The sequence below is a fragment of the Lissotriton vulgaris genome, chromosome 4_1 (genome assembly GCF_964263255.1).
Source record: "Lissotriton vulgaris chromosome 4_1, aLisVul1.2, whole genome shotgun sequence".
NCBI classification, from domain to species: Eukaryota; Metazoa; Chordata; class Amphibia; order Caudata; family Salamandridae; genus Lissotriton; species Lissotriton vulgaris.
The window spans coordinates 605,420,521-605,446,687 of record NC_141691.1 but is presented as its reverse complement, the minus strand read 5'-3'; the positions used below and the strand labels follow the sequence as shown (position 1 = coordinate 605,446,687).

General features: G+C 42.7%; 1 protein-coding gene across 2 annotated transcripts in view; it reads left to right on the top strand.

Moving 5' to 3' along the window:
- ELMO1 (engulfment and cell motility 1) overlaps positions 1 to 26,167 on the top strand; it is a 1,507,126-nt gene that overhangs the window by 493,836 nt on the left and 987,123 nt on the right. For both annotated transcript variants that reach the window (XM_086964835.1, XM_086964834.1), the window contains 4 exons: positions 1,335 to 1,370; positions 7,515 to 7,614; positions 14,534 to 14,685; positions 16,194 to 16,272. In XM_086964835.1, the coding sequence (XP_086820961.1) occupies positions 1,335 to 1,370; positions 7,515 to 7,614; positions 14,534 to 14,685; positions 16,194 to 16,272 (367 nt within the window). The remainder of the gene's footprint in view (positions 1 to 1,334; positions 1,371 to 7,514; positions 7,615 to 14,533; positions 14,686 to 16,193; positions 16,273 to 26,167) is intronic.

Here is a 26,167-nt window from a genome sequence, read left to right as displayed (position 1 = left end):
GTACAGGGCAGTGTGTAGTCTGAGAGGAAGTGCAGCAGGTCCTTTTCACCTCATCCAGATGCGAAAGTGAGAAGGCTTAAACAGCAGTTCTGAATTTGGTCCTCGGGAGAAACAATTTCACTTTCTTCAGCAGAGAGCTGGTACCAGATCCTTTTTGTTTTCTTGTCCATGTGTTCCTTAAGAGTGAGGTTGGTGTCCTGTGTGAATCCATGTGACTTGGCAGTAGGAGAAAGTTGGAGTTTGACACAGGCAAGGATCGTGTCATTGAGTCCTTTTTGCCCTATTTCTTGTTTGGTGAGGTGGAACTTCAGGTAGGTGCGAGATATCCAGATGCGGATGAGATTCAGGTAGTGTTTGAAGTGTTGGACGTCTGGATGGAGGAGACTTGTTATGCATCTTCAGAATATTGGTAAATTATGGTGTTGTTATCGCCGAGTAGAGCACCAAGCGGCTCAGTGGTCAAGGTTGTGTACCCGCATCTCTCAGTGAACAAGAGTCACACGGAAAATGATTGCCATGTGGGAAAAATGGGCAAAAGTACACAAGTGCACATTTACCTAGATGTTAATTCTGGGAGTGTTCACCTGGAGATAATCCACAGGAGTAGGGATTAGGGGACACAAACATACTCCTGGAAATGTCTATATGTAAATATTCTTATTTTTGTGAATCCCAGAAATGAACACATTTACAAAAATCAGAGGCATAGCTCTAGGACTCCCTCCTTGACAATTTGCTCTGTGAAATATCCCTTCAAAAGATATAGCAAGGACATCTAAAATCCTGAACCGAGGGGATCAGCGTATCAAGAATAATAAAAGATGATCATGGTTAACTAGGATAACCGACAGGCCTCCAGTCGAAAGAGTTTTTACTTAGAAGAATAATTGATTGGGGATCCAACCACTAGGGACCAGATATTGCACAGCATGTGAATCGACAACAGACATCAAGATGCAAAACTATTGTTACAGGTAAGTAACATGTTTTTATGTTTTACGTGTAGCCTTACCAAACTTCCAAGGCCTGCGCCCGTTGGAAAAGTTAGTCTCTGCTACACAGTGCTGTACAAAAGAACTGACCATTATGGACGTATAATAGATCTTGTATATGTGCCTAATGCCCCAGACAAGACTCCCTGCCTTGTATAAAGCTTTTAGGTTGCTAGATTTGGCCTTAGGTATCTGAATCTATTCAAATAAAATATGTCAGTGCTTTGACTGCCTGGCACGGGTAAAGCTAGGTAATGTCTGGAGGTAGATAAGGTTTGTGCCTGTGTACTACAGATGCTCTCAAAAGTGTATCCTCACATGAAAGTTTTTAAATTTTTGCAGACGCTATCAGAAATTGCAGAAGATAATGAAGCCCTGGTAAGGATCTGATTGCGTCACCGCTTTATGCACTTACTCTTTAATTTGCATGTCTGCATTTGGTCCACAAACTAAGCCTACTTTTCTTATTTGCTCATGCACATACTGATTCTAAATAAATTGGCATGATATTCACATTTTCATTTCCTCTTTGCTTGAAAACACCTGCTGAGCTTGTGCTTTATTTGTGCCTTTGGTACCTCTATATTCAAGAGGAAATCTAAAGTGATCACTCGTGTACCGGTGATTCTAGGGTAAACCATAAACCATTTCATATTGTATGGGCTTCACAAAATATGTACTGTTGCAAACAGGCTAACCAAAATAAATGTGATAAGTGCACCGTTCATTATCCCATGTTTAGAATTGTTATATTTACTCCCTGATGATAAATTTGTTTGACATAAGCGACACCCACACGACTGAAGGGTACCCTCTCATTGGCAGATTTCTAAAATAGTCTGCTTTGTTGGAAAAAAAGGCCACAGTACTGTGTCCAAATTTTCCTGCAATAATTATTATCACAAAATGAAAAATTATTTGCAGTTTTATTTTATCCGTTTCTGTTTATTGGGCAAAAAATGTCAGATTTAGTGAGAGCTTCCAAGAGGATTATATAGTCTTTTCTTTTTTTCCTTGTAAATAATGGTACGTAAAAAGTCATTAGTCAGAACATAGTGGAATTGCACACCATTTATAGCCCACTCATAGTGTAGCCCAAATAGCTCAGACTTGCAAGGAAATATTTTGGACGCTCGAAAAACCTCCTGCAAATATGTTATTCAAAAGGGAGCTACATTTCACATTATTAAAAACATTGAAGACCAGTAAGTGTAAGAAATGGTCAGAATATGATATAAAAATGCGGACGAAATGCCCTCCTGTCATCATGCAATTGCTGGCATCAATCCTACTGAAGGGTTCACTATGCAGTTCTGTTTGAAGTTTACCCAGATTTAGAACTGAAGGGAAAATAGAAAATTTCCTTGACTGTGCCAGTTACCTTCTGTGCTCAGTTGTTCAACAAAATTAAGTTTTTGTGTCTGCTCAGATCCCAAATTCCAGAGCAGGTTTGGATGTTAGCTACATTGTCTTTTGGGACTGCTTGTCTCGCTTTACATGAGTATTGAATCTATTTGGTGCAGGTAACTGATGCAGTCAAGGAACAAGCTGGAACCATGTATGCAAGACACCAAACCACTATACAGATCCTGCAATAGTCCACTATCGCCTTTGTTTCTTCAGATTCCCTTTAGAAGTCATGTTTTTTTTCTGATCAGTATTTGTTGGATGCTGCTTAGCTGAGAGTTCATTCAGGTACTGGCGGGTGACACTTACTGTGCACAGGGGCTTCTAGTCTCACGTGGCCTTAAGACTTTCATCAAACGTGGCTGCTTGTATAGATTGGGTGCTGATGCACAGTGGCGGCTTCCTGCATTGCTTAGTGGTGTGGATGGGGGAGGTAAACAATCAAAATGAAAGACCTAATTAAAATTATTAAAATTGCACTTACCTGCCGCTCCAACGGCTGTCGCCTTGTTTCTCTCTCTCCTGATCCCAAAAAAAGACAGAGTGAGTCAAAGCTCGTTAGCCAATAAAAATGTCATTGGATCAACCTATCTGAAGTGCTGGCCTCTATTTGCGCTGCTTTTTATATGATGGCCCTATAAAGCCATGCATGTTGCGTGAAGAGGACTCAACAAAAGTCACTTGCCATTTTCGCTGTTGGTCATGCAAGGTCATCTGGATCTGTAAGCTTTGATGCTTGCTTATTCTCTCTTCTGAACGTTTTATCTACTTGGCTCTGACTCTCCTGACTATTCCAGCTGGTACCTGCACAGATCTATCTTTAGCGCTCGCCGAGGCAACACATGCGCTGTCTCTTTGAGACATGCTGTAGCTAGGTTAAGGGCTTCAAGAAACGCCTATCTTTTTCATTGGTTCCTCCTACTGTCCTATACAGATGCTGGCTTTTTTTATTGTTGAGCAATCCTAGTATTCCCTCTTTTTGGAATTTTGTATTCTCCCATGAGGACTGACCCTGTTACATGTGTACTTTCTCTTCATGTTAGGTATACTTTGAAATAACTCTTTTTTTTTATTTGTTTGGTTGGCGGGCCTCGGCTCTTTGAGTATTCTGTTTACTTGTGAATGAAACTTCAGTCACCTTGCCGTCCCTTAATTTCCACGTGCTTCCCCCTCACTCCTCCCACAACACTGCTCACAGGCCCCCCCACCCCTCCGAGGGCACTGCTTGTTTTGCTTGTTCATTTATTTGTTTAATTTATGCTTCATTTGCACTGCAGTGCCCTCATTTAATCTCCCTTTGCCGTCTTTCCTCCCTCCTAACACTGCTTGCCTGCCCCCACCTCTGAGATCTTGTGCAGCAGTATACTGACCTGGATGTCATTTTTTGGAAAGGTGATATGAGGTGAAATCTGGCTGTCAGGAAAACGTGGTAGCAGGTGCGATGACGTGGTTACATTCAATTTAAAGAATATATTTGAAGAAACAAACACAAATCTATTCTTTGATGTTCCTTGTTTAATGTATGTCATTATTGACTGTACTGCTGGCGCTATTCTGCAACTACCTTGTGCTTCACTACCTCTGTTTTTCAGGTAGAGCTCCCATCTACCAACTACTTTCCTGATTCATTGAAGGACCTGTCCTTCCTCAGACTCAGTTATCACTTTGTCCTACTCCTTTTCAAGCACTCTATTCATTGGTACATGAACTCACTGCTTCTGTTCTATCCCTGTTATATTCTTCTCCCTACCTAGACACCCTACACAGGCATACAGCAGTTTAAATTGCGTAATTATGTCATTTGTCTTTCTTGCACTTAAATGACATTTTCCAACATTTATTGGCGCCTTTGCAAAATTAACGCCATGGTTATGTCAAAGCGGACTGTAAACTTCAAATTATTAAGAATCAAAGAAATGCACCTTGACCCCCACGAACTGCTTCCTTGTAAATAATGCAGCTTGAGGTATGCCCCTTTGATGGCAGTGAACTTCAAACGCTGAACTTCAGCTTCTCAGTATCTCATGTGTCTCCTGTTGAGGGCTGCAGAGTGGAAAGAGCGAGTAGAAAAGATAGAAGGTTAATAAGGGAGTGTGTAAAGAAAAGGGCACACATGATGCAGAAAAAGGAGCAGTTAAAGAGCAAACTAAGTATGGGGGTGTGGCCAGAGTGATACCACAAACGGGTTAAACATTAGTAGGAAAGCACACATGGTTGCCTCTATGTGTGAGTGTGCAAAGGGGAGGTGGTTGTAACATTCTGCAGGTTATAGGCAGGGTCGGACTGGCCTATAAGGCTATCAGGCAGTGCCCATTGTTTTCCAGAATTTTTTTTTTCAAGTCGACGTTTCAGTCTCTAAGAATTCGCCCATGAGGCCATCTTCAGGACTATTGTGTAAAATACAGTTGATGCAGATCTGACGAAAGACTGCTAATTCTCTGTGTGAATGATGAAATATTAGATTGAATATATATAATTGAGAATCCTCCCTGGAAAATTAACTGTGAGACTCAGTTCGAGAGGTATCAGGATTCAGACATTCTTATTTTTGGTGATCATTCAGATAAAATATAGCAGATTTACTGAACAGTGATTGCTTTCGCCCATATATAGAAGTTGACAACAAAAATTGTGTTGGACTTTGGGATCGCTTTAAGTATATTTCGGGGTCAATTGTATTATACACAATAGTCCTGAAGATGGTCTCATGGTCAAATGCTTGGAGACCGAAACGTCGACTTTAACACTTTTTTCTGGAAATCAATTTATGATAGAAGTACTATATACAAATGTGACATTGAAGGACCTAATAACTGCATTTGTTTTCCTCTTGTTACATTGTCTAAATTTGTAGTACCCTCTATGAACTTTAAAAGATAAAATCTTCTTTTTTATACACATTAGTGTTTTGTATATCTTTCTTTGTTGTGATTTGGTCATGGGTTCTTATTTTGTATAAGGAACTGAAAATTCTAGAATTATACTCTACAAAAGGTTCTGAAAAGAAATTAATTGGCAAGTTGATGAAAAACTCTTTCACCCAATAATACACTAAAGCATTATAAGTAAGTATTGTAAATAAATCCCTTGAAGGCACTTTTACCTGTTCATTTGATTTTGCCCAGGCCTCAAGGGTAGACTGGGTTTCCCATTATATTTAATAGCCTGCAGAGACAGCACAGAGCTTGCTGCTGGTGAACACTTGGCCTGCTAGCCTGCAGAGACAGTACAGAGCTTGTTGCCAGTGAACACTTGGCATGCTAGCCTGCAGAGACAGCACAGAGCTCTTTGCTGGTGAACACTTGGCATGCTAGCCTGCAGAGACGGCACAGAGCTCGCTGCTGGTGAACACTTAGCCTGCAGAGACAGCACCGAGCTCGTTGTCGGGGAACACTTGGCATGCTAGCCTGCAGATACCGCACAGAGCTCATTGCCGGTGAACACTTGGCATGCTAGCCTGCAGAGACAGCACAGAGCTTGTTGCCAGTATAAACTTGGCATGCTAACCTGCAGAGACCGCATAGAGCTCGTTGCTGGTGAACACTTGGCATGCTAGCCTGCAGAGACGGCACAGAGCTCGCTGCTGGTGAACACTTAGCCTGCAGAGACAGCACAGAGCTCGCTGCTGGAGAACACTTAGCATGCTAGCCTGCAGAGACCGCACAGAGCTTGATGCCGGGGAATACTTGACATGCTAGCCTGCAGAGACCATTAATAAAAATGGGGTAACCCAATTGGTCTAGGACCTGGGTATTGAACAGTATTAGAAGACAATGGTCCAAAGACTAATATTTTGCAACGTCGCAGTTAGTCAACATTTCATAATTCAAAAAGTGGAATAGTCTCACAACGCAACAGCCAAAAGACAATATACAGTCGTGATTTATTCATTTTCTACCACTATTACGCAATAAAAATAACTTTTACAGTACATGTAGGTCATAATGGTTGCCCCAAAGGGAGCGTGCAAAATAGAAAGATGTAGCAGTGCTTAGTGATAAGAAAAAGAAGGAAATTACAAAGATCGTGACATAAAAACACAGTTTTTTCGTTTGTACAAAAGGATCAATGATCATCCCTATATTGAGACCTGGCCATAAATCAATTCATCCATAATTTTAAATCATTACGAAACCTATATATCTGATGATTATGATGCACAAGAGGGTAATAATATATAGGTCCAGGTTGATATGAAAAGAGCGCCGACGTTTCGACTCGACTTCGGGCCTCACGGTGAGTTAAGCCTGGGCCGTGCGAGTCTTCATCATGACTAGGGCGGTCACCAGTCACCATACATCTGCGCACACCATTGAGCAGCATTTATTCTCATGAGTTTGCACATACTAAACTCGCTCCTGCACTCCTCTCATATCAGGAGTTACCATGGACACACATATCCCCCATGCATTCCTATGGGAGGGCAGGCCAATTTCACCACACGCACTCAGAGCGCGCACACACTTTACACTGGGCCACAGTGCTAAAGTGCGCAGAGGCGAAAAACTACTAATATCAGGTCACAGAAAAGGCAAAATGTTTAGGGGTGAACCTGCCAAAAGGGCCAAGTCCAACACCGCCTATGCTATTTACAAATACAAATCTAATAATTTGACACAAAACCTGTGACGTAGGCAGCTTCTGCATCTGGCAATATGCCTTTAAAGAATCATGAAACCACAAATACTCTGTATAGGATATTCCGGTTTGCATTGTCGACTCCTCTTTGATGTATGTCACTTAATAGAAATGTGTATACTAATTGTGAGTGGGCGTGCAATAGTAAGGCGCCTGGAGGCAATCCCCTACAGTGCCATTATTGGGCGATTCCTGGTTTCTGCCGTAAGCAGATTTTGTCCAATTCCAGTGCATGGGCTGCAAAGGGATTTTTGCCAGGGATTCTGTAACTTTCAGCACCATCCATGTTGCTTGCAGACATTGCCATATGTAGCTATGTTGCCTTGTTGCTCATGCTGATCACATGCTACTCCTGTGTGCAGGCGTAAGAAATGTCATCTTGACGTGGCCTTTGCTTTCGTTAAGATTTGTCCTGTCGCCTACAGAAATGCACCCTGCTCTTGTGTGCAGCTGCATGATATTTTTTGTGTATTCCAGCTTTGGAGACATGTTGTCCTTTACACTGACTGCATTTGTGGAGTTAATGGATCATGGCATTGTTTCGTGGGACACGTTCTCCGTGGCATTCGTAAAAAAGGTAGATATGTTTTATTTTCTTATTGTTTACATATGCACCTTAAGCAGGAGGTACAGTTTAAAGAGTTTTACACTTTTCGAAAAGGTGATGCACTTAAAACAAGAATTTGCAAAACCAATATCAGTGCTTAATTAAAAAAAAAAAAATACAAAAAGTGCCAGGGCCTTGTCAAGAGAACACTGCAGCTTGCTCCATCCATTGCTCTTGTCAGTGCTGCCAAAGACAATTCATACTATTCCAGACCCCCAAAGCTACACAAATGGCTTGGAAGGCAGCTATTAGTCATTTTAAATATATATTACATTAGTAATAAACTGTTTGGCTCAACTCTAAGTGAGACAAAAAGCGCCACCATGTGGCAGCAGTAAAAAGTGCATGTGTTGACAATTAAGTGCTGGTGCCAAGCACCGGAAACCACAGGCTCAAATGAAGCACTGAACTAGATCAGGTTTTAATGTGCCAACGGCTGCAAACACTGGCATTCAAAAATGCTTTTTACATGCATTGCATGCACAAATGTTTATCGTATTAATGCATGGGCATTAGCTTCGCTAATACAGAGGAAAAAGTTATAAAAACAATTCTTTCTGTAATAATGCTCATCGGAGATAAAGAATTGAATGAAACCATGATAATTAAATGTAAACGTAAAATAGTCCGTCATGCATTTCGATGGAAGCATTTCCCAGAAGTTGGAATGATTGATGCATCAAACAGACAATCGAAAGAATTGAGAGTTCTACGCTTCCGAGGGCAGACAAAGCTTACTCTTTGCATATTTTTTGAAATCATGACATTACATCTGGCAGACAGCTATGCTGTTAAGCAAGACTTAAACATTTCTCACTGAAGGTTTGTTTTTACTAGGGTAAGGGTGCCTGGCTGGAGGCTGTCCTCCCAAGTACCATGCATCATGCGTTAGACTAACGCATTTCAGTGTGGTAATCCGCATCATTGCACTGAAATGCAAAGTCATGCATAATAAAAACAGATTCTACCTCGGCTATCAAGCCGAAGCGCGCTGCTATCTTTGCTGGCTGTGAACCTAGTAGGTGGAGTGGCGCAAAATCGGGAGAGCACCTGGATGTAATGCAGTGAACGTACAAAGTAAACTGGTACGCTTTGTTATGTACTAAAATGTAGAAGGAAGTAAAACATGATAGTAATTGCTTTTCTAATTGTATTTTTTTAAATACCAGTAACCTATGGCACTTGCTAATTTCGTTGGAAGACTAAGCACAACATGCTTGAATGTATCTAGAAAAAACTGCGCCATATGATATATTCCCATACGCTGCTTGCGGGAACTCTCTGAAATAGTCCTTTCCCACATCAATAACAGTGGCCTGTCACTGCCTGTGTCTCACGTGCCCTAGGTTGCTATGGTGACATTACTTGGTCGAGGGATAGTCCAAAGGGTGGACGAAGTACAGTGGACCCAGTGGTCCAGTCCGGAAGTCCCTCATCTCTCATTTTCTCCAGTGTCACATGCTCGTTCCCTGCTGTCAGAGCGCCCCCTCCGCCAGGCAGCACAGAGATACCCGGCTGCACCCAGCAAGCCTCACACTGACCAAGTCACATAGTGTGGTCATGGCTGGCTGCCAGGGCGCTGTAATCTTACTTTAAAAACGAATTACCCCAAAGCAAGTGATTAGCAGCCTGTTCAGTGCGCCGCTAGGTGCCCAACTGCCAGTGTCCTAGATTGCGTAATGAGTCCACTCAGAAGTCGCCGACTAACAGCCGCTGCACTAGAGCGCGCAGGGCATTGATTGGAGAGAAGAGGCTGACACAGACATGCAAGGCGCGGCAGCTGAGCGAGCCAGGGTGCTATTTTATTTCAAGTACTTTGCAGCAAGCCAAGCTATAATTTTAAGTATATTTTGTCACATTAATGTGCTCCAGAGGTGCACTGTGATGGAAACGGTATTGTTGACCTTAAACTTATTTAAATTGCTAGGCGATCTGCGGCCGGGCCATTCCTTTTATGGCCAGGCCGCCCGGCTCCACAGAGTGAGTCGAGTCCTCCAGGCCGCAACGAACGACTGGACTGTTTAAGCAAACGTGCTGCCCGTCTGCATTTAAGGCTCAGCAGCAGGTCCACTGTAGTGTGTGCCTAGGCTCCAGTGGCGGTCAAGAATATTACAGTGCGGAGGAGAGAGCAAAGCCATTGCCGCAGTCCCAAAACTTTTAGCCATCAGCTCACGCCACCACAGGAGGAGGCAAGAGGAAGTAACATGCGGCACAGTGGAAATATACATTGGGCACGGCATCTCCTGACATACCAGTCTCAGTCAGAAGGCAATGCCACACCCAGGAATACTATTGTTGCTACAATGTAGCCAAGCTCCCTTCAGATGGCCCCCAAAGCCTGCCTAGAGCAGCGCGCTTCTCACAGCGTCACTCCACCTACTAGTTTAACAGCCAGCATAGATAGCAGCCTGCTTCCGCTTGACAGCCGATGCAGAATTTTTGCCTATTATGCATGATTTTGCATTTCAGTGTGGCGATGCGGATCACCACACTGACATGCGTTAGTCTAACGCCTGATGCGTGGTACTTGGCAGGACTGGGTACAGTAGGCTCCCAAAGGGACGCGCCTTGGTATGCTGCCCACCCGTCCGATGTGGGCACATTTGGTCAACTAACACCTAATAGCTCAATGTAATACAATACAATAAAGTTCTAAATCTAGTGAAAGAAAATTTTGTATCACGACAATGCAACAAGGTGCCAAACATTCCATATACTGCACTTTATTCAGCAAGGTGCATATAAGCCGCTTTCTGCACTTTTTTCTAGATACATTGAAGCACGTTGTGCTCAGTCTTCCAACGAAATCAGAAAGAGCCATAGGTTACTGGTATTTAAAAAATTACAATTCGATAATCAATTACTATCAACATGTTTTACTTCCTTATACATTTTAGTATATCACAAGAAAGCGTACCAGTTTACTTTGTACCTTCACTGCCTTACATCCTGGTGCTCTCCTGATTTTGATTTTTCCACCAGGGAGGGAGTGGGCACAAAGGCTGGCAATCTGTGTTTTGGTTTTCTGCCGGCCTGCCCCGCAATACAAACCATCAGAGTTTGTTGTTGGGGCCTCACACATCCTGTTTGGGCAGCCCCATCGGTGAAAACCACTACCGTATTGCACTTCCATTCTGGGGCTATGCAGCAGTTAATTTAAAGTTTCTCAATGCTCAATGGATGTTATTTCTGCTATTTATATGTTTCCCTCGTCTTCATTACTTGATTTTGCTTGTGAGAAAGTGTCACTCATGTTTGTGGAAATGTCACTCATAATCACACTGAAATTATGAAAATGTCACACATAGCATTCTGAAACCTTGGCAGCTTTGTGAATGGGCTTTCATTACACGGCCTACACCAGAAGTCCTCCAGCATCCTGCCAGTGCTTAAGTTTGTAAAGTTAGCCAGTTGTTGTCCTTAAGAATTTGGGAACAGGTTGGCATTAGAGTTGCATTCTTGTACGTGTTTCTGTTCAATTCTGCTTTCCTCAAGTTAGTAAAACGCCACTATAAAATGTTTTGAAACTGCAACAAAGGCCCAGACTGCAATATAATGACATCACATTTTTCTAGCATTGCCTTTAAAATTCATCTTGCAAACTGTTAATCAATTATGGACAATTTTTGTTTATGCACTGTATTTGTAAGTGTTCAATTAGTTATTGTGTTTGTTTTGTTTTTGTTTTCTCCTTTTATTGTAATGGTTTTAATTAATCAACAAATAAAATACTTACCACTATCTTGCAAACTGATGTTCGCCCAGAAACAGTTCTGGCTTGAGTAAATGGACTTCCGATGGAAGTGTTGCTGATGTTCGAAATGGACATTTTATTTTTCCTGGTTTTTAAATGTGCACAGATGATGGCCAACTTTTCTCGATCTTTATAAAGAGTAATGCTGACGTTCATCGCAACTATTAGTTTTAGAGGCTTAAATGTCTAAAAACCATCTCTGCTTCGTAAAATTAAGATCCCAGCATAAGGTTCTATTACTCCAATTATATATGACTGACCAACTTTCTTGAGGTCCTTCCCCCACCCCACCCCTATCTCCATGGATTCAATAAGAACATTACGGAAGCCTGGAGTTATGGTTGATTCAAAAGTCTGATCTACGGTAGGTGTGTTAGCATAATTGTTTATGATCACTATAGGATGTGTCTCCTGTTCGGACTTGCCAGTGCTTAGTTTGTAAAAGAATACGTGCTGGAGCCCAAAGTTTTGCTCAGAAACCCTCAGCCAGTGCTAACGAGCGTCAGGGAGCCAAATACCAAGGCTGCATAGTCGTGATTGTACCTGATGACTCTTTCGTCCACCATTAGACCCTCGCTGCCTCTTTTTTTTCTATTTTTTTACTCTTTTTTTTTTTTTTTTTTTTTTACTCTTTCAGGGTCTTATTTGTCCCTGCTTTCTCTCTTCATGACTATTTTTCCATCTTTCCCTACCAACTCCTTTCCCACTTTTGTGGTTTTTTTCTCTTGCTCTACTTCAAAGTCTGTTGATGAAAAGTAACTGCCGACCTCCAAAGATTAGTGGTAGTGGATCCACCTGCCACCACCGGCTCAAATTAAGAACTGAGAGTAGCCCACTGGTATATTCTGATCCAGGCAACCTTGTTTTCTATGGTCTTTTACTACTCTGTTGTCTATCTAAACACAACAATCACTGCACAATACAACATCGGATTGCAGTAATGCAGCTCAAAATCATAACATCTCAACTAATGCTTTCTGAGTAGAATGAATTTGCCCCTGGGCGCAAAACTTAATTTAATATCTGCTGACTGTCATATCATGGATATAGCTCATTCCCTTTTCCGGCACTGGGCCTCTCTAATGCTTGAATTGCAGAATCTGTCCAACATGCTTCAATAGAACTACCTCTTCCAGGTATTGACCAAATTGGGAGTCGAAAGGCAGCTGCTCGAATTGATGGACTGCTCTACAAAACTCCCACTTCTCGTGTCCAGTTGGGCTAACTGGTATCGGCTTCCTTCAGTGTGTGCAGAGGGACTAGACAGGGCACTTCCATATTTGTTATTTACATTCGCAGTGGAGTCACTGGCTGTGTGACTATGCAAGGAAAGGATTCCCTGGGGCATCAGTCTTGATGCTATGCATTGAGGCATACGTGGATGACTTATTGCTCCATCTCAAAGATGTTCGCTTCGGGCTTTACTCCATTGATACGACTCTGCACAACTTCAGCAGCATGGCTGGCCTGCATGTTAACTGGAATAAAATGTGTGGCTTCCACTCTGGATTTGTGCCCCTGCTCTATTCATCTATCGTGGGAGAGAACGATGTTTCGATACTTTAGGGTGTGGCTCTTCCACTTGGCGAGTGACATGTATGAGGGCAACCTAGTTAGAGCAGAAGCCTCACTGCACGCCCAGATTTACTTCTGGAAGGGGCTTCCCAAGCTACACAGGTAACCTTATCTAGAATGATTGTTACTTTGACCGCTGTATTATGTTGCAAATGTTCCAGTCTTCAATTCCAGGAAATTCGGTTGCAGTCATGACTTTTGACTGTGACTTGTACATGCATTAAGTGAAGAGTTCAGCTCACCAAGCACATGGTTCATATGCCCCCTTCATGTCGCTCAAGGGTTTGCCCAAGTACCAAGAATGTCACAGCTGCCGAATTGCGATATTGGCATGTGTGGGGGGGGGTCGTATATGCACTTGGGGGCTTCTTCGTAGATGACATCTATACCCATCTACTCGATGTAGAGCAGCATGTAGAATACAGTAACATTCATAAGGGGGAGTTTCTTGTCCACTGACAATGCCTTCTTGTCGCTTTCATTGGAACATCACAGGAGAAGAATCAAAAACCCATTGTGTACCGCAAAAGTTTTTTGAAATGGGCGAGGGTTGGCACCTCATCTGGCTATACAAAGCCCTGCGAAAACACATCACGGTCTCCTTAACAACCCTTCAGTAGGTTTGGGAAATGGGCCTCAATATGGCACTTCATAACTCTGAATACGCTCCACTTCAGGATACCTGCAGAAGATATCTAGGAGCGCCCGCTTTAAAAATATTAAAGTTTTCACCTTGAACAGGGCCTACCTTATCCCCAGCTAAACCCAATCCGCTCTTCAGATGCCAACCTCTGCTGTCCACACTGTTGGTATCCTCTGCCAAATGTTGCTACATCATACCTGTCGACATTTATCAGGGAATAGGTGCAAGAAAACTCTGATATATGCAGAATTTTCATATGTACTTTTGCATGCGACTCCCCATTTTCTTATTAACGACTCCTAATATGAGGTATTTCCATACTGGCTTCATGCTTCACCCCAGAGTGGGTGCAGTAAATACCTCACCCTATATTGGCCCACTAAAAATCAGGGAGAAGGAAGTTTGGGTACTGCACTGTAGTGGGAGGAGCGGGTTCTTAGATTTTTGATTCCTGTTTTATCCACCGCTCTGGATGTACTCAAGAATGATTGCAGCCGGGTTCCTTCAGATAGGAGGCTGGCGTTCTGCATTTTATAGAGAAGTGTGGTGTGGTGTGGTGTGGTGTCAAAAGCTGTGCAATAGTAGGCAAGAATAATTATGACCTGTCCACAATGTCCAGAATTGGTACTAGACCACTGCGTGTGCGGTGACCACCATGTCTGGATGAAAACCAAATTGGCATTACCAACAGTTGCTTTTTATACCTTGCTTAGAGGATCAGTTTGTGCACACAAAGTTGAATATGTACTGCACAAGATGGATATTGAATCATAGACGTTGGTTCCCCTTACACCTACCAGCTTGATGTTTTTATTGACAAAATATTGAGATACAACTGAGGCTGCTTGCTTCTTTGCTGCTGAGTTTGCTGCCACATGAAAGGATGGAAATATGTTTATCAACATCCCATTTTACAGATTGCAAGCTTTGTGAACAAATCTGCAAATGACAGTCAGATTTTACAACGGTCCCTGGCAATCCTGGAGTCTATGGTGCTGAACAGCCATGATCTGTACCAGAAAGTGGCCCAGGAGATCACCATCGGCCAACTTATCCCCCATCTACAAGGGTAAGTACTCATGGCAGACACCCTACTCAACAGGGGTTCTTACATGAGACTCTGCTTTTCTGAATACCCAGTCAGATGGAGGCTTGTGGCACATCATAGAGAATGTGTGACTGGTTAAATTCAAGTACACTGCTTATTCCATCATATTTGCTGCCCTAAAGCTGTGTGTACTTGGGTTTGTATCTATATATTTATACATATTACATACACATATTCCCATAGAAAGTGTTTTTAGGAGTCTGTGAAATTCACATAAATTGAATTTCCTTCATTACACGACATTTCAGAGATATTCCAGTTAATTATGCAAAATGGAAAACTGCATTTGGTGCTGTATTTTAGTGTGAAAAGCATCTTCAGGTGCATATAGGCCACCAGGACACATTTCAAGCAACAAAAAAAATGCCCAAAAACCCAAGCACTGCACACAGCAGCCGTTCTTGTCCTGGTTGTTCGTATGGATGTATGACGTTACAACGCATACTTTTACCACGCATACCATTACAACGCCGTTTTTACAACGCATACCATTACAACGCATAGCGCTTTGGGGTGCTGGATAGTGAATAGTTTAATTTACTATTCCAACTCCAGTCCCCGTGGATACTAGGGAAGGTGTTGGATAGTAAATTAAACTTATTCCCTATCCTAGAGCGCCCCCCAGCACAATGCGTTGTAATGGTTTGCGTTGTAATGACTGCGTTGTAATGGTAGTGCGTGGTAAAAGATTCGTTGTAAGGGTTGTATACCTGTTCGTATTATTCACTCGGGCAAAACTTTTACCCGTAATGTTAGATAATTAGCAATGTGGCGTAAGAGCACAATTTGGGGAATTTCACATAACTAGCATAGCGCAGAAGTTCTAAATTATGAGAGAATACGCTGTCATTGTGGATGTTTTGCACCGGGCTAGTTTACATGGAACATTTATATGGCCATTGCTTAATCGGTCACCTAGGAATGGTACAGCCCGCCTGATGAGGGCCAAATGTATGGACCATCTCGGCATGAGTTAAAACAAAAAAAATGTCTCAACAAGGGCTGAGTTGATAGAAATATTTTCACTCCGGCTGTGAAAATGTTACAAGCGCTGGGATGCTCAAGGGTTACTACGCGCTCTACAAAAACCTTAAACAAATAAATAAATATATTTCACTCTATAGCAGAAAAATGCATTATAAATGTTCACCTTGATTTCAACCTTTGCACACAGTAATATATTGGCGAATTCTAGGGTGCTTAATGATATTGCCACCCATAGCATCTTTATTTTCAAGAACTGCCTTTCAAGGCCAGGCAGGTGCTTTTCACGGTTTGCTTGTACTGATCTTCTGTAAGAAGATGCTGATTTGTGTACTCCAAAAATTGGACTAAATGACTCAGCCTTGCCTTTTCTTTTTTTTTTTTTTTTTTTAAATCTCTTTACTGTGTAAGGTGAAAGATATTTTTTACAGATGTAATTATTTTTGTTATCTTTCACTAATTGGAACAATCCTATTTCTTCCCAGAACTGATAAAGAAATTCAAACAAACACAATTGCAGTGATCAACGCTCTTTTCCTTAAAGCCCCCGACGATAGGCGGCAGGTAGGTGGCCTTTGCAATTTCTAGATCATTCTAAAGCGGGTGTAATTCCTTTGGCAGGAATGTTTCAGTATTGTAAGCAGACACACAATATTATTATCCTAGTGGAAATTTGGTGTGTCAATGTTATGTATTCCTTGCATGCTGTGATTAAAGTTGTAAATATTATGCTTTGCTTTTTGGGGCTCTCCCCTTGGAACAATATTATGGAACGGTCCACATTTTTTCCCAGAACGAAGCTATCTCTCTAATCACTCGTTTACTGTATCTTTGTCCTTGACATTGTACAGCACCCCTCTGCCTTTAGACTAGGTTTATGCTGTACAAATACCACACACCTTCATATGTACATATAAACATTGAAAACGACATCAGCCGGAAACATTCCTTGTGTGGCAAAGTTATGTTACATGACTAGGAACATAACCTAAGAGGATATTGCTCAGTAGTGTAGTTCTTAAGAAGAAAGCTGTGGGAGCCCATTTTATTCCAGCAAAACACAGGAGCTCAAAATAAAAAAATCACGTTTTTGAGAAAATAGTACTTGTACATTTAGGATTCTTCCACCTGGACCTGAATTAGTTATTGACAGCTCTGTGTTCTAGTGGAAGGAATAATGCTGTATCCTTACAGTTTAACAAAGAATCACTTCAAAGCGAGTAGTACTGCCTGTTTTATAGGTGGCATTGATTGCGAGTTTGTGTGGATGGGTGAGAGGATGAATGTGAGAATGAGTGCATAGATAAGTATGGGTTGAGTGAGTCACTTGATGGATGAATGATGGAATAAGTGAAAGCATCGATGGATGGCAGGGTAAATAAGACTGAATAGGTTAAATAGTGATTGCAGACAGATTACACGAATGCTAGGGGCCCAGACAGCAGTGGTAAAACACTTATGAATAGAAAAAAAGTGTAAGCATTAGACATGGAGGGTCACTTTTGTGCCACGAATAACAAAAATATCAAAAGACTGCCTTTATAATGTGAAAAGAATTCCATCCTTATGTCAGTCCAAACATTATGAGGGAAGGCGCACCATTGTGCCAAGAATGCCCACTTTATATTGAGAATTACCACCATTCAACATGTCCCAATTTGTCCCATCAGTCCGTAATTCTTAATGCACGTTCAAACTAATTAGTACATATTACTCCTAGCTAAATGTGCAACTGTTCCACATTATTTAGCCATCCTTTGTATACATTTAGATTTGTACACCAAAAACTTGCGTTGCACTGGATTTTCACCATTACATAGAATGCGTGGCTGCCTGGGGTACACTTGCACTCTCACTCATTTATCTTAGTTCTTGTTCAGATTTACATTATCGCTCACTAAGATTCAGTATATGTCCCATCTGTAGCTTCAGTAAGTAATAGTGCCACATTTCATGTGTAAACATATGAACAAATCATCATATTTGCCTCTGTTACAGTAATGCATTTGCATACGAAAATAAGTGTTTATACCGGTGACATTGCACCCCACCCGCCCCAACACTGATCTATGTATCTGCTTCCTCTGCTGCCAGCTGCACAACCGAGGAGAACCTCAGCTCACTGGCAGAGGTCCCTTCGAAGTGAGCAGAAAAAGTGCAGGGCCTCAGGCCCACTGAAGTGAGCAGCTGGGGAGCAGTGATGCAAGTCATTGCTAAATGTCCTTCTAAGGTTAGCATAGATGGCCTAGTGCATCAGAGTACAGTACTGTCTGTCATTCCTAAAGGTCCCTCATGTGACAGCAGAAAGTGTGACATTTCTCTGGTCTTTATAATGGCCCCCTCCCTTAAAAGGTTACAGAAAGGGTGCATTGCCATAGGTCGGTATTAGAGACCTTTCTGAAGCAGTAGAGGGAATTAGTAGCATTATTGGTTACCGTGTGGTCAAGCTACTCGGATGTATGTCATCACAACGCATGCTTTACTCCGCATGCCATTACAACGCAGTTTTTACAACGCAAGTTTTTACAACGACTTGCGTTGGGGGCGCAAGATAGTGGAATAGTTTAATTTTCTATTCCAACTCCAGTCCCTGTGGATAGTAGGGTAGGTGTTGGATAGAAAATTAAACTATTCCCTATCCTCCAGCGCCCTCCAGCGCAAGTCGTTGTAACGACTTGCGTTGTAATAGCTGCGTCGTAATGGTAGTGTGGAGTAAAAGTTGCGTTGTAAAGGATGTTTCTCGGCTTCTCAGATGCCTACACCACCCCAACATCAGGACAAATAATTGTTTTCTTGTGGCCCCCCCATGTTGACAATTTTAAAGGTAGCCCTGTGCTAATCAACCAATTTTAGAAGGGAAACTAATGTGTGTGTTTTGTAGAGATTTTTTACCAATTGTGGTGTATTTTGCAGTGATAACATGGGTTGGCTGTCAAAGCCTGTAAGTCTCGTTCGGACGACTCCTGACCCCCTCCGATTTTGGTTGCTAACGCCCAGGCCACTAATCTCACCCTGAACTCTCTGCTAAATAACTGAGTGTGACAGGATTTTGTTCCCAGTTGCTGGAAGAATGCCAAGCTAATACCACTGCTAAAAAACATCTTCTGCACATAAGTCTGTCTTGGCCAACTACAGGCCGATTCCTGTGTTGACTGCATTTTCAAAGATCCTCAAACTGATCAATGTACAACTTTCCAGTTCTCTCTGTGCCAATCAGTTGCTGCATCATTCGCAATCGGGTTTTTGATGGGATACAACACTGAATCCATTTTGGTAGAGGTCTCTGATGCTAACTGGCCATGGACATGTGAAGATAGTTGTCTTATTGCTATTGGACCTCTTGGCAGCATTTGACATTGTCTCCCACTCCATCCTGATACATCGCTTGTGGGACATCGAGATAGGTGGCCCCTCGTTGGCCTAGTTTGGCTCCTTCTTATCGAGCAGATGTCAATCTATGTGGATGCTGCCATTGACTTCAAACCCCTTAGGTTTGTGGTTCCCCAGGGCTCAGCCTGTCCTGAGTCCGACATAGGTTGATGTCTATTTGTCCCCCTTGGACACCCTGGTGGAATCCGTTGGAGTGCAGGTCATCTCTTACGCTGACGACACGCAGATCCTTCTAACTAGGGACGGAATAATCTCCATAGCTCAAAATAAATTTGAAGCGTGTCTGTTAGTGGTGTTTCACTGGATATGCTGGAGTAATCTCCAGTGCAACATGAGTAAGACAGAGGTGCTGGTGTTTACGAAGTTTGGCCTAGTTCTGCTCTAACTCCTGCTACAGTGGTCAGAATCTCGGAGTGAAGTTTGATGACGATTAAGCAAGCTTTAAAGTCTCTGACAACATTTATTGCTTCATGGCGCCAGGATTTTTTGTATTTCTTGGGTGCATGAATGTCGCTGCCTGCTGTCAGCCAGTTTGTTAGTGCCTCCTCCGATTCTTCCAGCTACTCAGTGTAGGTAGGCAAGGAAAGTGCCAGAGTATCTCAGATTGTCTCAAAGTTTATTCAATTACAATTTCTACAGAAGGAACTTGGACAAGGGGGAGGTTTCCACCAGCAGGAACCTTTCAATAAGAGCCTAGTAAGGTGATGATCTGACCATGTGCAAGGCAAGACCATAAGGTCTGAAATGGTTGGGTTGAATGACCAGACTTAGTCGAATACGTGACCATTTTTGTGTGTAGCATCATTCACATGTTGAACAAACTTCACACTGGTGAGAGTGTTGAATAGTTCCATGGCAGTATGACCACCTGTCTCCTCATTCGCCCATAGTTTGTCGCCAGAAGCAAAATGTTCAGTTAGCCAATATTCTGTGGGGCTAAATAGTCCGCTAAGAGTTGAGGAAATTGCTGCATGTAGTCTGGAGGTCCTACTAGTGGACAATTAGTAGGGGGCTTGAGGAAGATGCTGATTTTATTAAGTTGTCCACTGTTGAACTAGATAAAGAAGCCAGTTTGTTGAAAATCACATGCTTTTTTATGACAGCTGCCACTCCTCCCATTTTACAATGAGGTCTGTTTAAGTTAGGTTGGTAGTAATTTTCAGGGAGGGCTGCTGCCAGTATATCTGGCATAGTCATCTGTTTGCCAGAAGTAATATTTCTGGGAAATCCGATGTTAGCATATCAAAAACATTTAATTGGTTCTGAACAAATGAACGAGTATTAAGATATGTGATGTTAAGGGAGTCCATATTAGCAGTATTCCGCATGGGGTGGATGCATTGGCTTGTCTCCGGGTAACAACAGTAATATTAGCAGCTGGGTGAGGAGGCAATTGTGATGCTGCTAAATTTGCTCTCCCCTATTTGATGTCAGTCTGAGCCCCGAGGTGAAAAACGTCCCTGTAGTTCACTGTTACACACCTATAATTCTATATGTAATGATAGGAATGTTCTCAATGAACCAAAACACAGAACAGATGCCGATGGCCATAAATAATTGACGGTACAGCAGGCACCCTAAGTAAGAACATTTCCATAAACAGGATATTCTGTAACTCGAATTCCTGCCCTTTGAGCTTGCATCTCCTTGTCATCGGGTGACCAGGCGTCTCGGATTTGCAGGGACAGTCCTGGGTTTTCACCAGTTGTCCAGGCAAGGGATGGCTCATCTCATGGTTTTTAGAGGCACTTATTGGGTGTCTAAAGTTGTGCTAGTGATCGGATATTATATGTAAGCAATTTAATTAACAGGTATGATGCTGGTTTTGGAAATTACATTTGATTTATTTTCTTAGTGCTTCTTCTGCGTTCCTATGTTGATAAGCGTTGTCATTCTGCACAGCGCTGTTGATGTCAAATTGTAGTCCTCCTTCTATTTTTGCAAAATGTCCCGGTTTTTGGTTCTCAAGATCTGGTCGTCACCCTACCTTGTCAGCACATGTATAAGCTCACTGTGCTATCACAAAACCCTGCTGCATTGTTAGGTATTTTGTTCTGCACTTAGGTGTTCTGTGTACACCCCGCCCCGACTGCACTCCCGTTGATCCATTTAAAGTCTTGTACACATTAAGCTGGGATGGTGAAAGTACCGAAATCTTAGCCATCATCTGTAGCCCAAAGATGCTGATACATTGTTAAAGCAAACGTGGTGAAGCTAAAAACATCCGTTCAACCTTTTTTGTATCAATGTAGCACAAAACGAAACCAAAAACGCAAATTGTTTTGTGACACAACGTATTTCTGGAGCAATTCCGCCATCTACAGGATGTTTAGTAAAATCCTGAATGACAACGGGGTTATTTTCCTACATCTCACTGCAAAACATATGGGGTATTAGGGAAACCAATGGTTGGAAATACCTTCTTATTGGTGCAAAGGAAGAAACATCGAATATTCATAGGAAAGAGAGTCGAAGGTTCACATATTGATAAATAATCCTTTCTGTGGAAGTGTCGAGTTGGCATTCAATGTGCAATGGAAGTACTTCTGCAGTGTTGGCTGCTCTGTTTCAAGAGCTAAATATGCTATTGCACTCACCCAGACTTAGATTCAGTATTGCAAAAGGTGGGCTGAGCATTAATATATTTTTTTTCTTAATATCCGTTTGCATTTTCATGTTCTTTTCTCTTTTCAAGTGAACACGTTATTTATTCGTGATTTGTTTCAAGCCATCGCCGTATTCTTGCAAAGCGACGTGACTTTAAAAAAGTAGCACATGTATGCAAATAGGGAAATAAAAATATGCTTGTGGAACATATCTTTTTGTCAACATGTGTGATTTGTGAACATTGAGTGCTTAGCACTTGCTTTTCAGCACGTCTTTCATTTTTACAGTGGAAATTGCTCTTTTACCTATTTTAGTTAAAAATGCCCAGGCTGTGGGCAGCAGAAGTTGTTCTTCATGGTTGTGGTGTAACGATGACGTGTTTCCATGGAAAACAGTTGTCAATGCAAGTTAATGTTTTCAGGATCAGGGAGAACCTGAACAGTTGCTTGTCAAAAGCAATCATTATCTTCAACATCAGTACCATTGTAAAATATCAAAGACCTATAAGGCAACTAAGTGCTACCACAAATAGATGCATGTACTCACATACATGTACCTCAAGTGTGGGATCAGAAGTCCCTCGTGCAGGCTCCATATTCCGTCCTGCACCCAACCTAGTATTTTAATTAGGCGATTTTGCATTAAGGAATCGCAAATTACCACCAACTTCTAGTTGGTGGTAATTTGCAAATTCCTGGAAAAAATTCACTTTTTTGCATTTTTCTAAGTGCCATTTGGTGCACATACATGCCCTTAGTGCATGTATGTGTGCCACATGTGCACACATGCATATTTCAGGGGTGTATCAGGGTGACCTTTTGGCCCCCTTGCACCCTTGAAATTGCATGCACAATTTGCGAGTCCATATTGGGTGCTCGCAAATTGCGCGTGCAATTCCCATTTTATTCCTATGGGCCTCTAGGCCCAGAGAAATGAATGGGAAGCCATTCCTTATTTGCAACTCACAATTTGCGAGTCTCAATTAAGAAATGCGTAGAAATCGCAAAATATTTGCTGAAACCTTCATACATTGCATTTTGCAAGCCAATAATAGCAAATCCGTAAAATTCGCTATTATAGACTCACAAAATCCAATTTTGGTTCATTTCGCCCCAAGTCCTTCAAGTAATTGCTAATCTGCTTCACCTATTTGTGAGAAAACATTCACAAGTTGTTAAAATGGCACATTCCTACATAAAGATACAAGTTTGTGTGAAATCCAATCAATATATTTGTTATCAGTACTGGACTTTTAAACTTAGGAGCGAGCAGGGTTACTTTTGGTGAGGAATTTACAAGTGAAAATATACTGTGTGTGATTGACACATTAAACACATTTGCAACAGGCTATGTGTGGCACCTACCAAGATCCCCAGTGCCGAGAGTGGGGGACAAGTCTCCAAAGATCTTGAAATGAGGATACATTGGTAATTTGTTGGATTAATCTTGCTTGGGTATGCACGCTCCACCATCTATATGGCACCCCAGGTTTATTACCTATGTCCCTAGTGTATTGGGCATTCCCTGTGATTCCCTTTAGTTCCTCCCCTTCCTACATTGCAGTACATGCTTAACAGCACAGGGCAGGGGTATGCCAGGGTGCCAACTAAGACCCATTGTGTCACAACTACCATGCAGATGACCACACAGTGCTGATTGGTAGATCTATGCCTGAATGGTCACCTGTTCCTTTTTGAGAGTATTCCACATATAAGACACAGTCACACTTTGTATGCTTAAGGGTTCACAAAGATAATTTTACCCAAAGCAAATTTACAGTTCCAAACAACTTCAGAAAGAAAAGTGGTCAAATTTACCTGTAAGTCACGATCAGAAGGTTGCTCCTTAGCACAGGCAGTCTGTTTTTAGGGTCACTGCTGTATTCAAATAGTCCACACCAGTCAAAGGACTACCCCAGAGTGTCTCATTTCTTCTCACTGATGGCGTAGCTTCTCCGTATTACGAAGAGCGCCCCTTGATTGTGTCATCAATGTGGAGGAAGCCGAATGAAAGTGGGGAAGCATGCATGAAAATCGGATGTATAACATTACAACGCATGCTTTTACCACGCATGCTTTTACATCGCAAGTTTTACAATGCATGCCGTTACAACGCATAGTGTTGAGGGGTGATGGATAGTGAATAGTTTAATTTACTATTCCAACTCCAGTCCCCGTGGATACTAGGGAAGGTGTTGGATAGTAAATGAAATCTATTCCCTATCCTAGAGCGTCCCCCAGCGCAATGCGTTGTAATGGTTTGCGTTGTAAAAGTTGTGATGTAAAGGCACTGCGTGGTAAAATTTGCGTTGTAAAGGATGTTTCCCATGAAAATCCAGCTTTACTGTAAATTTAGTTAGTTTACCCTGCAATGCCAGCATGCTGTGATACTCCCTAAATAGTTTCTGGATAAATAGTCTGAGATGATAATTACAAAGCATCCCCCTCAGCAAAGAGCATTAGAAAAGACTTCTGTTCTCCTGAGACATTGCAAAAACTTTGTTTTACACTACAACAAAAAACACAATTTTTTAGTTATTGCCCCTGTAAGCCCTCTAAACATTTACAAAAAAATTGCTTTGCTCTGCATCTGTGGAGAAACAAAACAGAAGATCAAAAAGTAATGGTTGAAATGTTTGACTTCCTCTAAACCATTATCTTGTTGCTCACTCTGCTAGAACAGAGAGGCAACCCATATGCAAATCAATATTCACCCCAAAAGGGACATTACAGCTTGAACAACAAAGCCATGCTGCCACTGTAAAGGAGCACAAACAACCCAAGAAATGTTATGGCCTTGTTTCACATTGCTTCACCTGGTTTACGGAAGTGACTCAGACGTCTGCTCATCTTGAATCTCCAAACATCTTCACATTTCCTGACGAGCTCTGAGTTCTGGGATATGCTGGGAAATCTTGAGCGTCCTGAAGTGATTCCTCAAAGAGTCTTGTGCCCCATGAACATGAGCTTTGAAAAGATGAGAAGGGGCCAGTAACGAGGCCTTGAATGACGGAGGAGCTGCAGCATAGTATGTGTTCTGCATAACAGTTTTAGGAGCACATATTTTTTACCTTTAGAGATGGGTTGGGAGTTTGTTTTCAGAAAAAAAGCTTTAAGAATACTCGGCAAACCTGCTGCCTGCTCTGCAAATTTAAGTGCCTTCAATAATGCTGACACCGTGGCGCTTGGCTGGAACCTCCAATAAGCATTGGCAAATCCAATAGGTTTCACCTATAGAAGTGTAATTGGTTTTGCCTATGTCTTTTAGCCACGTTGTACAGCAGATTGGAACAGGGTGGAGTGGGATGACATAGAGTGTGGTCAAATGCATAGAGTGGAATGGCATAGAGAGAAGTGGCATAGATTGGAGTGGAGCAGTGGGTTGGAGTGGCGCAGAGTAGAGTGGCATAGAGTAGAGTGGCAGTATTTTCCATCTAGTGCCGGAATATAGCGGGCCCTTGGCCGCCATCTCACCCTGTTTGTGGAGCCAAATAGATGCCCCCAAAGATATGCCAGGTTGGCCGAGAGGTCTCGCTCGGTCTTCCCCATGTACCGGACTGGATGTCTGACGCTCAGCCTGTGACCGCACTGAGGGGCGGCTGCTGTGGCCAAATCGGTCACCACAGGTGAGGAGACCTCGCCGGGCCTCCCACTGCCTTGCCCAGGCAGCGCGATTCGGGGCCGGGATGCTCCGGTCCGCCTTCCACTCTCCGCTCCTCGGACGGTCTTTCGCGGTTGCTGCCTGCTTGATTTCGTGGTTCCATGGAGAACGGCCGTTGCCGTCCTTGCTGGCTGGGCCTTAGCAGGTCAAAAGCGAAACTCCTTTGCCCTCGCTCTCAGCCAAGTTTCCTTGCAGGTGGTGCCCCAATGAGAGGGGTGTACACCGTGCGGTCGGCGTTTCGATCGCGGCTTTCGCGTTGCTACGTCAACCTGCAGGGGCTACGTTCAGACTTCCTGTGGTGCTGCGGCTCGTCAGCACGGTCCTCTGGCACTGCGACACTGATGCCAAAATGGCTGGGGGAGCTGTAACGAAACTCTCTCTCCCCTTCTCACCGTCGTGTTCAGGTTCACATCAGCCAGTTACGTGCTGACCTAACAACCAGCCAAGAGACAGCGCACAAGGGTTTCGGTGTCTCACAGGCCATCAACAGGGATTTTGGCCCTGGTAACTGCACAGGGGAAATTTTCCCCCCTCAGTAAAGTACAGCGGGATTTTCAGTGATGAATCCTAGATGAAACGCTTCACCATGCGCTTCATTTTGCATAGGACAAGGGGCCTAACAGCGCTCCTCGGAGAGCACTGGGGACACACCAGCAGAGTGCAAGCAGGCCAGCACAAGGGTCCTCAGAGCAAAGTGGCAATCCTTCTTATACCCCAACTGGCAGCAGGTCAGCACTCCCCTGGTAGCATGCAGAGCCAGCAGCATCTGGTCGCAAGTCCCACGCAGTATTTAAAAATATGG